Source organism: Anabrus simplex, chromosome 1 (genome assembly GCF_040414725.1).
Source record: "Anabrus simplex isolate iqAnaSimp1 chromosome 1, ASM4041472v1, whole genome shotgun sequence".
In the NCBI taxonomy this organism is placed as follows: domain Eukaryota; kingdom Metazoa; phylum Arthropoda; class Insecta; order Orthoptera; family Tettigoniidae; genus Anabrus; species Anabrus simplex.
The window spans coordinates 918,814,903-918,836,101 of NC_090265.1; the positions used below are offsets into that span (position 1 = coordinate 918,814,903).

General features: G+C 36.5%; 1 protein-coding gene across 6 annotated transcripts in view; it reads left to right on the forward strand.

Annotated features, from left to right (window-relative positions):
- Cad99C (cadherin-99C) overlaps positions 1–19,184 on the forward strand; it is a 529,236-nt gene extending 510,052 nt beyond the window's left edge. For all 6 annotated transcript variants that reach the window (XM_068225294.1, XM_068225295.1, XM_068225298.1 and 3 more), the window contains 4 exons: positions 9,052–9,148; positions 12,391–12,523; positions 13,796–13,946; positions 15,517–19,184. In XM_068225294.1, the coding sequence (XP_068081395.1) occupies positions 9,052–9,148; positions 12,391–12,523; positions 13,796–13,946; positions 15,517–15,658 (523 nt within the window). In that variant the 3' untranslated portion in view covers positions 15,659–19,184. The remainder of the gene's footprint in view (positions 1–9,051; positions 9,149–12,390; positions 12,524–13,795; positions 13,947–15,516) is intronic.
- Positions 19,185–21,199: the final 2,015 nt, after the last annotated feature.

Genomic DNA, 21,199 nt, shown 5'->3' on the forward strand with positions numbered 1-21,199 from the left:
CTCTTTGGCCTGGCCAACGTGTGATTTAAAGCGTATTGTGGGATCTAAGATTAGTCCTTGCTTGCTACCTGGTTGAAAGGCTATCATGTCAATATGCCTGTTACTCCTATTGGTAGCTAGGCCAGAAACCTCTTCATGCACCATGAAACTGTGATACCTCAGTGAGGTCGCCATCATATGTCGTATTGAATGATGGTGGGAATTTCTCAATACCTCCCCATGAGGACAGGCACCCAGGACATGGGCGAGAGTTTCGTGCTCTCTGTGGCAACGCTGACAGAGGGTGTTGTCCTGGGACCTTCCCACCATGGAGCGAACGGTCCACGCATTCGCTGTCATCTTGATGGCCTCTTTCCATTCCACACAGGATAAGCCTCGGTGATCTCTTATCCATTTGTTCCCTGGCGCGTATTCCTGGATGAGCCGAACGCCCTTTCCTTCATGACTGAACTTCTCTGTTTCGTAGTATCTGTCGGAACTTCCTTACATTGGGAAGATGGTTGTTTTTGGACATAACTTGATCATTAATTTCTATGCATAGATCTTGCAAACAAATTATACGTTCTTGCTCCAAGTTTCTAGTTCCATTAATGTAGCCATTATTTGCAAGCATTAATTTATTACAGATGTTAATATGCTGCAGTTTGGCTTCCCAAGTGGCGCAAAACAAACCGAGGCCTTTATACTTCCTTTCAGTGTACACCGTGTGATCCGGAACATCTGCTGGTAGTTGTAATAATTCTTTAGTAATAATTCTTTTAATAATAATTATAATTTTGTAATAATTCTTATATATATATATATATATATATATATATATACACACACACACAAATTTACAGATATACATCGTTACATGTTTTCTACAGACTATTTGCATAATAATTCACATAATTTACAAAATTATCATGTTGCACCTTTGAGAAGAACTTAACGATATGTAGTGGAAGGGTGTTACAAAATGTCGAGTGACCCTTCTAGCTGATTTATAATCCTAAGGGCTTGTGTGACCAAAAATTTTCATATGCAGCCGTCCTACATTTGAGCAGATGAAATGTACATTTCAGCCTTGTTCACCTGCTTGGAACATGAAGTTTGAATCAACCCCAGTATAGCCAGACAGTCCACTTTACTGTTCAAGCATCTAGTTGCTAACATTGCGTTCACACATTTTTGGCACGTTGCCAGCGTATTCATTCCAAAAATGTTTACAAATTCTTCATACCTGCTTGAAGAGAGTGGCATGCCCAGGAATCCAAAACTAATCCATTTCATGAACGTTATCTGTACTCTCTTGAGATGGTATATGTGGCCTTTCTGATACAGGAGCCACACCTCACCCTCACAACCATACTCAAGAGAGGGGTCTCACCAGGGAACAAAACAATGTTTTGGCACATGCAGTATTACTGAAATCTTTACAATTTCTTTTGACAAACCCCAGTAGTCTGAAGGATTCTTTATAATATTATCGATGTGTTTCTCGAAGAATAAGGAATTCTTATTACTAAGAATTACACCTAGGTCATTAAACTCCTCCACACTATTTAAACATTCTTGACTGATTTTATATCTGTACAATACAGGTGTTAATTTTCAAGTAAATGACATGACACCACACTTAACTTTATTTACTCTGAGGGACCACTTATCACACCACTCGCATATTTGGTTCAGATCTTATTGTAGATAATCGCCATCACTGTCTTCTTCTATGACTGTATAGTTTCAAGTTGTCAGCATACAAGAGACATTCACTGCGCCAAATGACTGCAGTAATATCATTTAGAAACAAAACAAATAGAAGAGGCCCTAACAGTGATCCCTGTCGAATGCCAGATGAAGGTTGATAAGGGTTAGAGATCAAACCCTTGGACTTGACAAAACTAATATGTTTACTAACTCTTCAGCCACTCAAAAATACTGCCAGACACTCCATACACTTGACAACTTTTTCAACAAGGCCTCGTGTTGTAACGAGTCGAAGGCTGTGGAGAAATCAGTATATATATTACATCAACCCGTTTACCTTTGTTCAATGCATCTGAAGTTGAAGATAAATAAAGTGCCAGATAGGTAACAGTTGACCTGCTTTTAGTCCAGCTCCATGGCTAAATGGTTAGCGTGCTGACCGTTGGTCACAGGGGTCCCGGGTTTGATTTCTGGCAGGGTTGGGAATTTTAACCATAAGTGGTTAATTCCCCTGGCACAGGGATTGGGTGTATGTGTTGTCTTCATCCTCATTTCATCCTCATCACGACACGCAGGTCGCTTACAGGCGTCAAATAAAAAGACCTGCACCTGGCGAGCCGAAGTCCTCGGACACATCCTGGCACTAAAAGCCATACGCCATTTCATATACCTACTTTTAAGCAATCCATGCTGTAGTGGGTCTATGTACTGACTAAAAGAGTCATACAGGCAAATATATATGACTTTCTCCACCACCTTCGATAAAAGTGAAAGCAGCACTACTGGTCTATAATTATCAAATAACACCTTATCACCTTTCTTAAAGATAGGGATTACATAACATTTTTTTTTCCACTCAGCTGGAAAACACCCACACTTAAGTGATTTATTTATAATTTGACATAGTGGAATTGCTAGTTGGGAAGCACATTCATGGAGAATGATACCAAGTATCTCGTCAGGCCCACACGATTTGTTGATGTTGCATTATATACATGTGGTGACAGTACATTGTACATTTAATCTTAATGAAATGAAATGTCGTATGGCTTTTAGTGCCGGGATATCCCAGAACGGGTTCGGCTCGCCAGGTGCAGATCTTTCTATTTGACTCCCGTAGGCGACCTGCGCGTCATGATGAGGATGAAATGATGATGAAGACAACACATATACCCAGCCCCCGTGCCATTGGAATTAACCAATTGAGGTTAAAATCCCCGACCCGGCCGGGAATCAAACCCGGGACCCTCTGAACCGAAGGCCAGTACGCTGACCATTCAGCCAACAAGACAGACATTTAATCTTAATGATAAATAATATAATAATTCATATGGTAGTTGTGTAACAAGGCAGTTAAATGTCTTTAGGTAATAAATAATTGACCACATTTCTATGTTTGCCAGTGGGATGTGTATTTGGTCAACGACACAGAGGCTGGTTGAATTCTTCCAAGGAGGTAACTTGAGCCAGAGTTTACTTGGGGTAGGGTCTGCAGGGTTACCAAGTTCACCAGATTCTTACTCTTCTTCTTCCAGCAAACATCATAACAACATTCTACAGAAAACTAGCCCCACCCAGCACCACTCACCTATAGAAATTTGATAGATCTAAGAATTTGTCAAGATTTTGCAGTTTTTGCATGCATTAAGCAGTAATTTATCAGTCAAGGGGCCATCTTTTAGAACCATCTTGTCTGAAAATATGGCAGGATATAAATTTAAGTTCAGAGTATTAATTGACAGTAATTCTGCTAGCAGACTGCAGAAATTCTACCTATGCAGACTTGAAGTCATCAGAATGGTATCCTAAGTTGCAAGATGATAGGAAAGAAATTAGCAACTAGTAAATTTAATTGTAAGTTTTTAACTTTAATTAATGTACAACAGAGAGGTTTTGTACAGACATTTGTTGAAAATAGCTAGACACCGATCTGAGTGGCTACAGCTTAACAGCTCTGCATTTGAGAGGTCTTGGCCTTAAAATACTACAATTGTCTGTCATGAGAATGTTTTTCCATGGTTTCCTATTCTCACTTCCAGGGAATATTTCAATTTCTAGTATTGGCCCTTCTCATATAGTATACAAGCTAAATAAAAGAAACTCAAGTTTAAATTCCAGGATGTCCAATATTTAAGTTGAATTCTGTTTGCGATGAACTATAATCCCACTCATATCTTCAAAAGATGGAACTATTTTATCACTTTTGTATATTTTAAAGCTAAAGTTTGAAATTGGATGGCAAATATTGACTTTGTTCTGATATATAAAAATAAAATGATGCTTGACTTCTGAACTACCAAGGGATAAAATATTTCATCTGTAAGTATAGGTCCATTTATTTATCTTAGGAAAGCCGTTCATTTGGTCAAAATGTAATATCAAATAATCTGCTTGCTTTAAGCATGCAGAATGGATGAAATACATCATTCCCAATAACTTTCTTGAATGTAAATTTATGAATAGTTAGTGTCGTGATACAATTTTAATGTCCAAAAATTAATTTTTCTGAATGTGTGGTTCCAAATGACTTTATCCAGAAAATGCAAAATTGTGAAATTAACAATCACAGATTGTTGATAAGCAAATTATATCACAATAAAATGTTCAAATATGGATAAACCAATCACATCAAAAATACATCTAGAGGTGGCAAAGAGTGTTGAATTGCAGGTTGGCCAGGCCGAAGAGGTGGGCGCCGAGAAGAAGTCAATTTACCAGCCAACTGTGAACTACTATAAAGACAGATATCATCTAGACAATATTTCCATCCATGGACTCATGATCGGAGCTCAAGGCACAATTGCTAAATTTCTTGTACAGCTGTGGGATTCTATCGGTCTCAACCGGACACGACTTCATGACATCGCTATCACAGCAATACAAGGTTCAATAACCATACTTCGCAATCATCTATATAACATTTGATGAGCTGTACATCATGCCACATTCCAAATTTATTCCTGAGTCCTGTGATGGTTATTTCTGTCTGGCACACTAGCAAACTCACCAGTAACTTAGGAGACAAAATACTGTGTAGTTGACATACTTTGTCTCTGTGGTGACTGCTTGAACCGTCACCGTGCTGCAACAAGCACTGCGAGGCATCCTAGCGGCACTCAAAGGGCACCAACACATAAAGGTTGCCATAAAGGATAATACATCAACATCCAGTTTCTCAGATTTGAAGTGCCTTTTGACCAAGCCCTTAATATAACGAACAACTCCCAAGCAACATGTCAACTCGTCATTTCAAGACCAGTTTGGGGAAACAACCAACAAGATGTACCTAGCCGTTCACAATCAATATATTATTGCAGCCAGCATTAAATTAATACGAGATGTAGAACATTTCTCACTATTTCGACATGTACATTAAGGTTTTTAAGCCTCAGATACTATTGAATTTTAACAGGGTTTAAGACTCAAATTTTAAGCAGCACAATACAGTAGCTCATTAATAATTGAGTTAGTAAAAATGAAGAAATTTATTAGAATTTTAGCCAAATCTTTTCATTGTTATTGGGATTTACCATGTTTTGGACATCAGTGTTAATAGAATTAATGTCTATTCCAATTTTAACACTGTTATTTTAAATGTTAATCTGTTCATTATGTTCATAAATGTCTTTCTGTTAATGTATTTTACTACTTAATATTAAGATTATAATTAATTACAAATTAGTTATAAGTAAAGTTAATAATGTTATGTCTTAACCTTGAGAAAAGTTATAAAGGCTGAGGATGCTTGGAAGTCAAGCAAAACATGTCCCCGTTAATGTAGCGTTGTAGTAAAATGATTTTCTAGCGATGAAACAATTATGTATTGAATAGGTGGAAAACAATAATAAAAATTTAATGCAAAGTGAATTCACACCCGAGGAACAGTGAGGCTTCGCCAATTTTCCGATCACTAGAAGTTTTAGTTTTTTAGTTCCCATCATATTAGCTCCCAGCATTGCTGTAACCCTTTCTTTACTTGTTAACTGTTCCTCACAAATCACAATTGCTGTATTACACAGATAATGTTGTGCAAAATTTGAGTTACAGAGTATTTTTTGCTTCAAGGAAGGAAACATTTGCTTTGAGAAATCGAGAAATTCGTGTAACCAAATTTTGAGTAATAGAGAAATAAATACTCTTGAAGAATAGGACAAACGGCTGGGAAATTGAAGTCACTTCCAGATGCTGAAAATTTGAGTAATGGAGGTTCGAGATATCAAGGTTCAACTGTATTCAGTCACCTTAGTAATTGTGTTAGGATAAAAAATATCTTCATCAGTATATAATTTGCATGAATGGTTTGGGAGAAACTGTTGTTTTTTTGTTAAAGTGCAGGAATGGCTTAAATATCACATGGGGAGAAAAGAGTGAGCTAACAGGCAGGTGGTGAGAATGGTTTTGGAAAAAATATTGCACTGAGCTACAGTACATCAGGAGGAAATTGACTAATACCAACTACAAGGAAGCTTTGTAAGGCAGTTTGCCAGTTTCTTAGATAAATGTGACTGTTATATTATTTTACTGTATTTTGTTTTATATTACAGTATTTTGTTTCTTTCTTCCTCTTTCTCTCTTTTATCACAACAGCCACTTCTCGCTCACCTACTAACGAAAGAAGTAAGGGTTAATTTTCAATTATCATCCCTTCTATATAACAGTGGCTTAATACTTACAGGTTTCTTTGAAGATCCATTCCTCCATGCCAACAGTGCTATGAACTAATGTCATAGAATATGGTACCTTATCTATTAATTCCTTTGTGAAATTCTCATTTCACTATGCTACCTTCACCATGTCTTCACTGCCATACACATGCCAGCTCACTGAGAAGGTGACTGTTACGCTTGGAAATCTTTGGTTATGTACGTTTCATTCTAATGAGACTTATCTACATTGTACTCTGTGGCTCCAGAGCACTCATATTTGAAAATAAATGAGTCCTTGAAATGATAACTGCACAAAATATGAATCAATCAATCAATCAATCAATCAATCAATCAATCAATCAATCAATCAATCAATCAATCAATCAATCAATCAATCAATCAATCAATCAATCAATCAATCAATCAATCAATCAATCAATCAATCAATCAATCAATCAATCAATCAATCAATCAATCAATCAATCAATCAATCAATCAATCAATCAGGTGGCAGATTCCCTATCTGTTGTTTTTCTAGCCTTTTCTTAAATTATTGCAAATAAATTGGAAATTTATTGAACATCTCCCTGGGTAAGACATTCCTATCCCTAACTCCCCTTCTTATAAACAAATATTTGCCCCAATTTGCCCTCTTGAATTCCAACTTTATCTTCATATTGTGATCTTGCCTACTTTTAAAGACACCACTCAAACTTATTTGTCTACTAATGTCATTCCATGCCATCTCTTCATTGACAGCTCAGAATATACCACTTAGTCGAGCAGCTCGTGCTCCAGTGGTTTAGGAGGAGATGTGTCATTTACACACACACTTGCAAAAAATCCGGAGTAATACTATTAATCTCAGAGACCCTGAAATCTATGGATTCGAAACTGTTTTTAATTATTTCTATAACTCAACCCCCCCCCCCTCTGCTCCCCACCTAAAAGGGGGCTGGACTTCAAAAAATTCTAGAGTTACTTTTCAACTCAGCGACCCCGAAAACTATGAATTCGACACTATTCTCGATTATTATTGTAACTACCCCCCCCCCCGACCCTCTTCCTTAAGGGCGCTAGGGATGGCTTACCCCCCACAGTGATCGTCTCCCGATAGTAAGTAATACGTGTACCAAGTTTGGTTGAAATTGCTCCAGTGGTTTAGGAGGAGATGTGTCATTTACACACACACTTCCATTTCTATATATAGTAAGATTTTTATACTCGTACTTCACCCCCTTTCCATCCCCGCCCAAAGGAGTCCTATGAGTGCCTTACACAACAGTATATTTTTTCCAGATATTAAGTCTTATTTGTACCAATTTTGGTTGGCAGCTATGCCCAAACGTACATACATAATCTCACTGTTCTAGAATCCTGGAGCTGACGTTGCCATGGTTACGGCAGTTCATTTCTTTATCCGATTCCTAGAGCAGGGGTAGTGTGGTGCCAATATCTCCGTAACGGTTGGTTTTAGGGCCTTAAAACATGGTTTTCGGGCCCATAGGGCTTACCGAGTTTTGTTCTTTGCGTCAAGAGGATTAAATTGAGCTTTGTCTCGTCCTTATACGACAAATTCGATATTTTGCCTATAATAGTATAAGAGAAAATAAAACCGTTGTGGTTTTCCTATAAAACCCCCGTCTTTTCAAAGATTTTAAAATGATATGCGTATCAAAACCTTCCCCGGGGTGAGTATACTCCAAATATGAAGTTTGGTTGAGATCTATCCAGCCGTTTCGACGTGATGGTGGAACAAACAAACAGACAAACAGACACGAACAACTTTATTTATAAGAAGATATATATAAGAAAACATAAAGGTCCAATAATACTGCCTTGACCAGGCGGGTTGGCCGTGCGGTTAGGGGCGCGCGACTGTGAGCTTGCATCATGGAAATAGTAGGTTCGAACCCCACTGTCGGCACCCCTGAAGATGGTTTTCAGTGGTTTCCCATTTTCACACCAAAAAAATGCAGGGTCTCTTCCTTAATTGAGGCCACGGCCGCTTCCTTCCAACTCCTAGGTCTTTCCTATCCCATCGTCGCCATAAGACCTATCTGCATCGGTATAACGTAAAGCCACTAGCATTCAATACTGCCTTGAGGAATTCCTGTCTTAATTATTACAGGGTCAGACAAAGCTTCGCCTACTCTAATTCTCTTAGTTCTATTTTCTAGAAATGTAGCCACCCATTCAGTCACTCTTTTGTCTAGTCCAATTGCACTCAATTTTTCCAGTAGTCTCCCATGATCTACCCTATCAAATGCCTTAGATAGGTTAATTGCGATACAGTCCATTTGACCTTGCATTTAATGATACCGGTATACATTTAGAGATACACATTTGTGTTCTTACCCCTTTGGTGCTTTAATATAATTACTGTATATTAACAACAAGAATACAGGAAGAGAAGCTAGGTGATATAAATGTTAGATTAATATAGGTTGAAGGGGCTACACAAAGAAAAGAGAGGGATGAAGCTGAATACATAAAATGACAAGGATAAATTCCATAGTTTCATACCTTGCCACCTTCATAGATTGTTCTCCTCATCCTAATTATTCCAGATTTTTTTATTCAGCACCTAATGAGCTCCTTTCTGCTTCATCAGGGTAATGTGATCTACCTTCATTGAAGTGACTGTTCTTATTGAAATACTGTGTTATTGTATGATGTTTTGGAATAATATAAGAATTTTTCTCATTTCCAGGTACAAGGCTTACAAGGAGCGTATGCAGCGAATGTATGTTGTTCCTCGCTATGATCCAGTGTTTGTGGAACCCAATCTCAAAGAATATGAAACACAAGTAAGTTATGGTCAATTTAAAGCCTACTCTGGATACAGTTGTATAGTGGTGGAATGTACAGAAGTTTTCTGAAATTATATTTCATTATTAGATACTCATTCTGGTAGCATAATATGCATGTGATGGACCTTTTATTTGGAGCAAGAACAGTGCACAACTTATTTTAGGCTTGATCTTGGTTCTCACCTGCATGAGTGCAATTTCAAATCAAATTCACTCTATTGATTATGATACCTAGTTTTCAAGACATCTGTAGTCTCTACTGACAACTGAGAGTGATAGAAATTCTTCATATTTTTATAAATTAGTACCATCTTAGAGAATATACATTTATATTGTCAATATAGGACTGAGCACTAGGGTTATGGAGCCATTTTAGAGATGAGCAGGTTCAAACCCCATTGTCGGTTGTCCTGAGAATGGTTTTCTGTAGTTTACATTTCACTTCCAGTCAAATGCCGGGACAGTCCTATTCATAGACCACAACCAATTCCTTCCATCTCCTTACTCAATTTCATTCGCTATCATTCATTTCACTCTCATTAGCTCTTCGGCTGAGGGTGGCGACAGGTAGGACATCCAGTCGTAGAAATTTGCCATATAATATTTAATCTCTCCTCATCCCTGACCCCATATCAGGAAACAGTACTAACAGGGTAGACATACATACACATTGTCAATGTAGGAGATGAAATATGCCTTTGTAAATCTGCTAAAGACCTCATTGAATATTCAGAATGAGTTGTTGCTTATCTGAGATATTTTTCAATGTATGTATTTTAGATCACAACTTTTTTCAGACATTCATATGTGAAAGTTACTGATATACTAACTGGAGTTAACATAGTGGTTATTATAAATGTTGAGTGATAACGATAACTGTACTAAATTCTGATTCTACATTTAAAATCTAACTGGAAGTTCACACTGTTTGTTAAGTCATTCTGGGTATAAACTAGTTTCTGGTCTTGAAATCATAAAAGAATTCATTAAATATTTTTTTTTCCTTTCAAGTGGTATCTCTCTGACTTATCTTGAAGTAGCTGAGCTTCCAATTTCTCTTCCATCCCCTAATTGTTATAGCTTAAATAAAGAAGTATGTCTTGACAGCTGAGATTTTCTTATATAAGTTTAGATTGCTGCTTACAGAGAACATAATATATATATATATATATAAATAAAAGAAACCCATGGTGCAACAGCCTCGAAGGGCCATGGCCTACCAAGTGACCGCTGCTCAGCCCGAAGACCTGCAGATTATGAGTTGTCGTGTGGTCAGCACGATGAATTCTCTCAGCTGTTATTCTTGGCTCTCTAGACCGGTTACAGAGAACATAGATTTTTTAAATATGGAAGATGAATGCATTAAGCATAATTGTAATTTTCACATTACCATTAACAGATAATTATTTATAGCACCACTGACTCCATGAAGAGCTTTCACAAAGGATTTGTTTTTTAAAATGCAGTATTGACAACAGGATTATTTAAAGAAATTGTATTTCACTTCAAATAATCTCTGCATGTTTTTTTTTCTTTCAAAATTTGGCGGTGAAAAGTTGGGACACAAGATTATTTGCACTAGGGTTAGTACGGTGCTCCTGACATACAGAAATCCTGAAGCTGGTATTGTTCCAGTCATTTTCTTGGCAGCCCCATTCCTGCCAGAAGGGGGAAGCATGCCATGTAGGGCATATGTAACACGTCATTTACATGGTGTTAGTTTGAGTAGTACTATGATCGTCTGACAAGAAGTCATTCTGTTGTGGGGAAAGGGGTGCTAGGGATAAAGATGGCTGCCACACTTGCACCTGTCTCAAGTCTGAAGGCCTGACAATAAGTATCTATTCCGCCCGCAGTGACTCTTGAGAATTTAGGTGCTGTTGTGAAGTTATAGGGCAATTGTGCTTTAGTTACACATTCACTATAATTATATATACTGCATACTAAACAGTTTAATAATGAACATGGATCTGTTTCCTCTGTCATGACTAATGTTTGTAATGAGTTACTTGTGCCATACCTACAAACAGCCATGACTTCTTGTCAGACACAGATAGTAGCAGGTGTGTGGGATGGCTCATGTGAGTTCTCGTTATAGGTCGTTTACAGCTGGAGAAAAGCTCCATGTCATTGAAGACGCAGAGCAAACTGGTAATTGCACTGTGGGAAGAAAGTACAATGTGGAAAAGTGTTGCATGCATGATTGGAGGAAAAATAAAGATTGTCATAAGCTGACAAGCAATAACTGCAAGGCATTTCAGATACAATAAAGTCAATTTTCCAGAAATCAAAAACAGGATAAGTGAATATTTGACTGAAAAGAGAAAGTTTGGATGTGTGGTCATGAGTGAAACATGTCCGTTGATAGCTACAATAATACTATGAGTCTTCAAAATGATGGGTTGTAAGGCTAGCTGTTGATTATTCATGTGTGTTTTTGAATGAAGTAACTTGAGTTTTTGTAGAAAAACTAGCATTGTGAAATGTCTCCCAGCCAGTTATGAAGGAAAGGCCGTAAATTTCCACAGATTTGTTATCGATTTGTGCCAGAGATATTTGTACTTACTCTTGCATTTGGGTAATACAGATCAGATGACAGTATATTTTGAAATGCCGCTGAAGTATACTTTTTTTTTTTTTTTTTGCTATTTGCTTTACGTCACACCGACACAGATATGTCTTACGGTGACGATGGGATAGGAAAGGCCTAGGAAGTGGAAGGAAGTGGCTGTGGCCTTAGTTAAGGTACAGCCCCGGCATTTGCCTGGTGTGAAAATGGGAAACCACGGAAAACCATCTTCAGGGCTGCCGACAGTGGGGCTCGAACCCACTATCTCCCGATTACTGGATACTGGCCGCTGAAGTATACTAATGAATATTGTGACGCAATGAGTTTCTGTGTAATTTTATAATTTATTTTACTTTAGCATTTACAGTTTTCAATATAAATATAACAAAGCTTTGCAAATACACATAGGAACTTTTTTATTTTCAAAATTTTGCTCCTAAAATTAGGGTGCAGAAATTATTTAATATTAGGGATGGTTTGAGTATAAGAGCTTTCGCTTATTGGCAAAGGGGTCCATCAAGGTCTTCTTTAGCTCTAAAATCTCATTTTCATCCTGGTAGCTGCATTAGATATTTTGCAATGGCTATGGTGTATCTCAATATGGAGTATGTAGTTAATTTTAGTTTGTTGTAAAAGGAGCTCATATCTGTCTCATTTTCCATCATTGCAGGTTCTTCAGATGAGTGTGCCATTGGATGACAGTGATAGTTACAATGATCTGCAGCTTGACTTCAGTAGTAAGAATCATGCTTTCACCCTTGACAATGTCAGTTATATAACAAAAGAAAATGGGGAAAGTATAGGTGAGTATTATAAAACTAACTTCCAGCGCATGTTTAAAATCTTTGTTACCGGTACTTTGATTATGTAGCCTCTTTTGCATCAGTGATGGTACCTCAAGATCATGGGATTTCTTAAGATCCCACTGGTTTCAGACTGTTCCAGGAACATTTTCAAGTGTCAAGTTGACAGGATTCAGACTTGCTTTCCATGTTTCTTCATGTCATAAAAATCAAATATATTTATTATCTACTAGGGCTGTGGATTTTTATTTTCTTCTATTAGGGCTGATAAAATAACTTGCTGTGATTTCATGAACATGTCTCACAAATCTATCTAGCGTATTTTTGTGATCACATTCAGAAATCACTGTTCTGTTTAATGAAAAATGTACAGCACTGTTGTACACCATGAATATTTTGTGTTTGATAATAGGTAGTCCAGAGAGCAAACACTATTTACTGCAGAAAAGTTAATATTTATATCATAGGTAAATATTCTATCACCATCATAAATTTGAGGTATTAGGAAACTACCGTACCTTAAATCATGACTGAGAGAAAAAAGAAAAAGAAAGGTACCTATTTATAAAAAATAATGCATTTGTACAATTTAGGCAAGACACATTTTGAAAGTTTACTTCATTGTTGATCCATGCTGCCGTATGCTTTCATTAAAAACAAAACATAATGAAAACTTCAACCTATTGATTTTTATGCATATACAGCATACATACCATAACATTTGTGCTTGCTCTAATGCTTTGACTTTAAATAAAAAGATATTCCAGAATATTTTATCCAGAATTATTAAGCAGGTTTGTAGGAAGTCAATGTCAAAAAGTTAAAAAAGCTGTTAAGTTGTAATGGAATACATAGTTAATATGTTCAATAACTTTGAAATCATTCACCATTCAGTATAGAAGTAGCCTACTTTAAAGTAGGTACAGCAGTAGTTTGCATATAGGTTTGTTTTTATTTTCTCTGGAATACTTTTCTTGACAAAGACAAGCAAATCTAACTTGGTTAACTTAAAGTTAAACTGAGTGACAATTCAATAAACAGTTTCATCTGAGTGAGTTTAGGACATTGCTACATTGCCAAAAATTGATCAAGTTCTTGATCAGTGCAAGGAGCATGCTTATTTGATGCAGGGCTGTAGTAGTAGTAATAGTTCAAGTGATTATCTTCAATCCATAATAAAGAATTCAAAATTAACACTCAGTTCAGTCAGCATTATTTGTGAGGATAAACTCCACTGTGCAGCAGTTTCATTTACTAAATTTATTGTTTCAGGACAACAAAGTCCTGTGAGTTCAGATGCTGCAACGACTGCACGTGCATCGAGTATTGTTGGAGGAACACACTTGAGGAGTGAATCAGACCACAATAACCTCATGGGGCATGACTCTCCCCTTATACCAGTCACAAATCCAATGTACCAAAGGTAGGATGTTATTTATTAACATATTTGCTATTTCCTATTTATAAAAAATAATGCATTTGTACAATTTAGGCAAGACACATTTTGAAAGTTTACTTCATTGTTGATCCATGCTGCCGTATGCTTTCATTAAAAACAAAACATAATGAAAACTTCAACCTATTGATTTATATGCATATACAGCATACATACCATAACATTTGTGCTTGCTCTAATGCTTTGACTTTGAATAAAAAGATATTCCAGAATATTTTATCCAGAATTATTAAGCAGGTTTGTAGGAAGTCAATGTCTTGAGTCCTTAATATTCTTAAGGTTTTCTCCTTCATATAACATATCAAATTCCTATAATAATATGTCAAATTTGGAGCTCTTCCACAAATTGACAGCTGTCTTCACAATAGGCCATAGAGGGCCATTGATGAATGAAAGTTAAAAGCTTCCACTATCCATAACCTCAGCACTAAATGCAGTTGAGGGGTTAGCACTATTCTTGGCTGGTTTGGTCCAGCCCCTCCCTATACATAGATTTACAGACATTAAAAATCCCCTGTTCAATGTTAAATTCCAGCACTTTAATGATGTAATAATTCCGTTTGGCTATCGCTAGCTAGGTGCAGCCTTTGTAAGCCTCCAACGAGGGTGGGCAGCATCTGCTGTGTGTAGGAAACTGTGAGTAATGATAATACTTCAAGAGATGCTAAATGTGCAACATTGTAATTACCCATTCTGTATCAATATCTCTTGTGATTCTCTTGGGCCTCCAAAGTTCATATTTTAATTCCATCAAAATTAGAATAATTTTCTCTTTTTGACAAGATAAAAGAAGCTTCTGAATTTTTTTTCATTTATTGAACATTGTACCATCTGTCAACAGTTACAAAGTCCAGTTATTATAGACATTTCTCGAAAGACCAAAAGAGATCATAAATTGGTTCAAAATTTACAACACTTTATTTTGAACCCCTCCATATTAATTCCTCTCAAGCCTTAATTCTTATGAAAATTTAATAATATTTGACTCTTATAAGAATAAGATGGAAGATTAATTTTTCACTGTAATGAAGATTATCATTTTCAGAGAGCCTGATTCCATCCTGACTGGTTAGCATGCTGGTCTTTGGTCAAAGGTGTTCTGGTTTTGATAACCAGCCAGCTTGGGGAATTTAACATCCATTGGTTAATTCCTCTTGCTCATAGAGAGAGAGAGAGAGAGAGAGGTGGGGGGGAGGAGTGCGTGTGCATACACAGGAAGGCACACTATTTTCAACAGTACATTTCATCCTAGATAGGGCCCTATTCTCACAGACACACAATTTGTCCATGAACCTCAACTCGAAAGACTTGCACCAGGCCTCTCCAGAGGTCATATGCCATCATCATCATCATCATCATTATTATTATTATTATTATTATTATTATTATTATTATTATTATTATTATTATTATTATTATTTTTTGAGTGTTGGTATTTAATTTTGTATAGCTTTACATCTGTAGTTGCAACAAAATATCAATTTCTTTTTATGAATACTATGTTATTACACTGTTTTGTTTAATGATTCTGTTTCAGATCTTCAGACGATGAAATTGGCCATATGAACGCTAGTGCAACGAATGAAAATGTAACATTTAGAGAGAAGAAAGACTATTCACATCTTGGTTTCACATATCTGGGAGATAAGTCCCCAGTTGAGACAACTACAGAGCTCTGATCTGTTGATTGTTTCTCTCAGATCCATTAGATGGCGTGCTCTTCTCTCCTCTGACCACAACAAGACACAACAGTGAAGGAGCTGCATGCCACAGTTCATCGGCCATGTATAGGTTTCATGCTATCGTTTTATTGTGTTTACATTCTTGCACAGTTAAGCCAATGTAATACATAATTATGTGGAACATTGTGGTTTGAAACTCTTACGAATATGGCTTTATGATTTTTCAGACATCATAATCCTGTATTGACCTTCATGGACTGCATAACAGGGTTGAGGGTTATGAAGATCTGAATACCTTATAGGTGGCAGCCCTAAGAGCTGGATTCATTGCTCTAATGTGGTTGGGAACATCTAGTCTTTTCCTTTTCATCCATTTTCTGAATCTTTCCAAAGTTCTATTTGATAATCATAAGGGATGCACAGTGTTATTAGAACTATTTGGAGGACTGGTAAGTGGATGAACTGGGCCAAGATGTGAAAAGTGCGTGAGGATATCTCTTCATCATATGGTGGCATTTTGCAACCAGATCAACAATTTTCATTCATACTTCTAGTGATGTCATATGGGAGTTGTTGGAACAGTCTTCTTGGAGCATGATGGGAACAAAACAATTTTCCTTGTACCATTTGCTTAAATGGATTTCAAATTATATAAATGTGTAAGCAGAGGTAGATTATTTCTAGAAATGACTTTGCATTGTTAAGATTGATCACTTTCTTGTAATTCAGTTCTAGGGTTAGGTAGAACAAACTGTACATCCTAATTTTGATTGTTTGGCTGATTGACTGGTTACTAAATAAAATGATTTTCACTTAACAGTCTGTAGCACCTCTACTTTGAATCCACATGAGATCATATTGTTGAGTTCTTGTTTTAGCCTGACAGGTACTAATGTAGAAGTATGATTGTTGATCAGAACTGATATCCACACTTATGTTTGTGACAAAGCTCAAATACTCAATAAAAGATGTTAGAACATACATATCTGTGCACTGTAAAAGTTCTACCCAGCTAACATTCATTCCTGTACTGGATGTTAAAGAAATATTATAGTTTATAAAAGAGTCACTAGTGCCCTCTGGAACATGTAAAAGTTCTGGGGTCTATAGAAATGTCAGCTGTGAGGCTATAAAAATGCACTGCTTTAACTTTTCAAGGACCAGTACTTACATCAAGGGAGTCAAGTAGTTGAGGGATCATGTCTCATACTGTTAGCTATCATGATTTTTCACTTTTATGTCATAGTAACTGATGGTAACAAAAGTAACAGGGGAAGGGGGAATGTTTGATGTTCTGATTTGTCGTCGTCTTTTTGTTTTGCTATTTGCTTTACGTCGCACCAACACAGATAGGTCTTATGGCGACGATGGGATAGGAAGGGCCTAGGAATGGGAAGGTAGTGGCCGTGGCCTTCACTGAGGTACAGCCCCAGGATTTGCCTGGTGTGAAAATGGGAAACCATGGAAAACCATCTTCAGGGTGCCGACAGTGGGGTTCGAACCCACTGTCTCCTGGATGCAAGCTCACAGCTGCGCGTCCCTAACCGCATGGCCAATTTGCCCGGTCATCTTCTTTTAATAGATTGGTTATCAGTTTAAAATAAATTTGGATTCTTTATGAACCTGTGCTAGAAGATTTTTTTTCCCTTTGGTCTTTTATGATGTCAGTGTGGAAACAGATCTCAATCTTAAGGAATGTTTTAAACCAGTATATTTAAGTACCGTCCTTACTTCTTGTTATTTAAAAACAAGAAAGTTTGTAAAAATCATCTTCTCTTAAACTGATCTAAAGCTCATAAGCCGTCTAAACATGTACAGAATTTTGCATGTTTTAGAACTTTGCTGTGTGTGATCTGATTGTTAAAGATATGATCAATATTATTTATAAAAATACAAAATCTTTAACAAAATGAGACATCCGAATTGTAAATTGTATGAGTGGTTTCTTCAGTTTACTTGCTGTACATGTTTTTATATAATGTAATACAAGATGACTTAATAGGTTATGGAGAAGGAATGAAATACCTTATGTCAGTGCTGTCCAACATTAGCTTCCTCTCTACCACCCATATAATGTGTTCCCTTTGACCCTTCTTCTTGCTTGTTGCTTCTATACATTGCACACATGACAGTTGTGTTCTGTATGTGAAAATAATCAAATTATTAATATTTTGCATTATATACTACAAAATAACAAAGTACTTAAAAGGAACTGATTATTACATTTTCCCATGAAAATGGAAGAACAGAAGCAACATGATAAATATAACAGAAATATAATGAAAGAGAAAAGAGCGAAACTGATCGCTAGCATATTACTGGAGCCATATTTCACTCATTATGAGTTTGGCTGGGGCTCCAAGACCAGAATACCCCCCTGCCCCCCTTCTTCCTTCGCTCAAAGCCAAGGCAAAGCAGTCTCCATACACACCATGAAGATTCTTGGAAGGGTGGAAGATAAAGAAGGCTTCCACTATTTGTAACCTTGGCAGAGAGTGGGATAGCACGGGCAGTCCTATGCTCGGTCGTCTTTACCCTCAGGAATTAACCTGATATCCAGTTTTGGTCTCAGGAATTAACCTGATATCCAGTTTTGGTGCAGGCTAATTGACCTCAGGACCTTGCACCTTTTCAGAAGCAGTAATATCCTTCCTCAATGTTTCCGATGTCCTTCTGGCTGAACTGATTACGTCTTTACCACCTCAGCTAGGGATCCTCTGATGCTAGCCCCTCTCCCTACTAAATGTAGAGAGTAAATAATAGACAGTAACATGAAAACTGCAAGACATAATAAGTATAGATCAAATTCTAAAAGCCATTAATGTTCTGCTTAAGTTTGCATGTTAATCGAGAAAGGCAGAATGTGATGGAGAGGAAATGGTCAAGGTTGGGCAGCACTACAATACTGTAAACTGAAGAGGCATTTGTTTTAATTCTACACAAAGTTTACCTGTCAATAATGTTGTGTATGATTTTATACATTTGAGATGTTATAAGAAATCCTGTATATAAGAAAGAAACCATACAGTGATGCTATTTACATTGCTGATAGTGCCAACGAATATTTGTACAGAGCAGTATGTTTTTTGTGTGTATATATGTGAACAATTAACAAGTCTTCCAGAAATTAATGTTTGTAATAGATTGGATTGCTTGTACAAAACTGCAAGTTCATGTGTATCAAATATGTTTGTACATAGATATTGAAAAGTAATTCTTCTCAACATGTTTAATCATCTGGTATCAAATGATATTCTGTGAACTGTATCTTGGGGATGAAATTCATATAAAAATTGGAAATCTCATATCACTTTCAAACAAGTAAATTTACTGTTTTAAGTAGGTGTATTTTCTGATTAGGATTTGAAGTTTTCTTTTTTTTCTCATTATGTGAAAAAATCCACAATTATTACCTTATTTTAAAAAATAGTTATATTTTATATATGTGTATAAAATAAGTGTGAAGAATTACCATTCAGTAATTGTTAAATAAATAAATAAATAAATATTATCATTTTTAATATTTCTGGTGTTCTCCTTCTATGAAGTCAACTAATAATATAAAAATAAGTTTTAACCTTTTTATCTAAATCATTCTGGATAAGACTTCTCCTTGTTATTTGACAGTTACTCCAGCAAGTATAGGAGTTCTTCTTGTTTTTGAGTCTTGAGGCCGGCAACTGAAATCTCGTGCCCCGGCTCTTGAGCATTCCACTCTCTGCGTGTGTATGTGAATCACAATGTGTTGTAAACATTTTTCTTTTGAAACATGAGGCTCCTAGCTGTTTTAAGGAATCGCATTTCTAGTTAATCTGTCATAACTCATATAAACATCTTTTTAGAATTTCTTGCCTTCAAAGTACCATTTTTTTTTTGCTAGTTGTTTTACGTCGCACCGACACAGATAGGTCTTCGGCGACGATGGACAGGAAAGGGCTAGGAGTGGGAAGGAAGCGGCCATGGCCTTAATTAAGGTACAGCCCCAGCATTTGCCTGATGTGAAAATGGGAAACCACGGAAAACCATTTTCAGGGCTGCCGACAGTGGGGTTCGAACCTACTATCTCCCGAATACTGGATACTGGCTGCACTTAAGTGACTGCAGCTATCGAGCTCGGTCAAAGTACCATTTATTGGACCTTCTTTGATAATACCAACATAACTGCTTGTTGGTAAAAATAAATAAAATGGAGCAAAACTTAGTAGGAATTCTTCAAAAACAAACAAAATATATTTTCCATTAAATAACAACTGAGTGTTGTTATTCCTTGGTAAATATCAGCCTTTACGAAACCACGGTAAAATTCATACCATAGTATTGTCATAAAACCTTTAAACCATTGCTATTGCTTGATTTCTTGGTGCTTGTTTTTCTCACTATTATTGCCTTTGGAAACAATTCAAAGTAGTATTCAGAAGGCAGTGATAATTTTCACAGTCATGTGTGTTCAGTTTATCCAGTTGTTGACATTTGGTCTACAAATGTCAGCTATCTTCAAAATGGAATGTGAAGATAAAATATTCAGATGTCCAAGAGCTCCAAATTTTAACTGACAAGAAAATTCCATCTTGCTCGATTTAGCTGAGAAATACTCCTAAAACCTTCCATACGGTAACTTCTCTTTGTTCTCTTAGTGTAAAAGGAAGTTTAATGAACTGTAGTGATAATGAAGCAATGATATCTATTTGCTGGTATATTATGCAGCAAGCTGTTGTTCTGTCAATATCACAGATATCACTGATTTCTCTTTGAATTGCTCCAGTTGAATAGAATCATAAAACTACAAGAAGGCAACTTCTAGGCGATATCAGATGGTTTCTGTCAGTAGGGAACTACGATAGTTTCACCAATATCTTTAAAAGAAATCAAAATCTTCTCTGAAAAGAAACACAGTTTAGTTCTTCATATAGATCATTCCCCTATTCTATAACATCCCCTTTATTCCATTTAAATTTATTAAGATATTATATAACATGTAACTGTTAAACTCCATTTCAGATTCTTTACCATGGCTTTCTTGGAAAATCACTCCCTCATGACCGAGTAAGCTTAGTGCAATAAAAATACGACTTTACTCTGGTGAAGTTTACCATGGTATTCTCTTTACTCATATTGGTGGACTCGGGCATTAGTTATGCTTTTTCCCATTTTTTAGAAAAAAAAGCATCTGCTCCAGAAATTCATCATCAGAATCAGACTCGAAATCAAATTGGTTCATCAAACCATCATCACGATGAGCAGCTGACTTGAATTATTTCTACTGCCGACAGCTGACTTCCAGATAAGAACGTTAACTGCCTCTCCAACTTCGGCATAGCTAAACTCGAGAATATTCTCCCAGATTGCATATAAACGAAAGTCGTAGTATGCATTTTCAACTTCCAGATAAATTTAAACCACACTTTTATCTGGCTGTTGTAGTACAGGCCCTAGTATTTGACAGTAAAATTATGACTAATTATTTTGTAACAAACAAAAAAGAAAGAAGAAGAACAAATGCAGCCTCCTAATTAGGAGAGCAGCCATTGCTTAACTGCC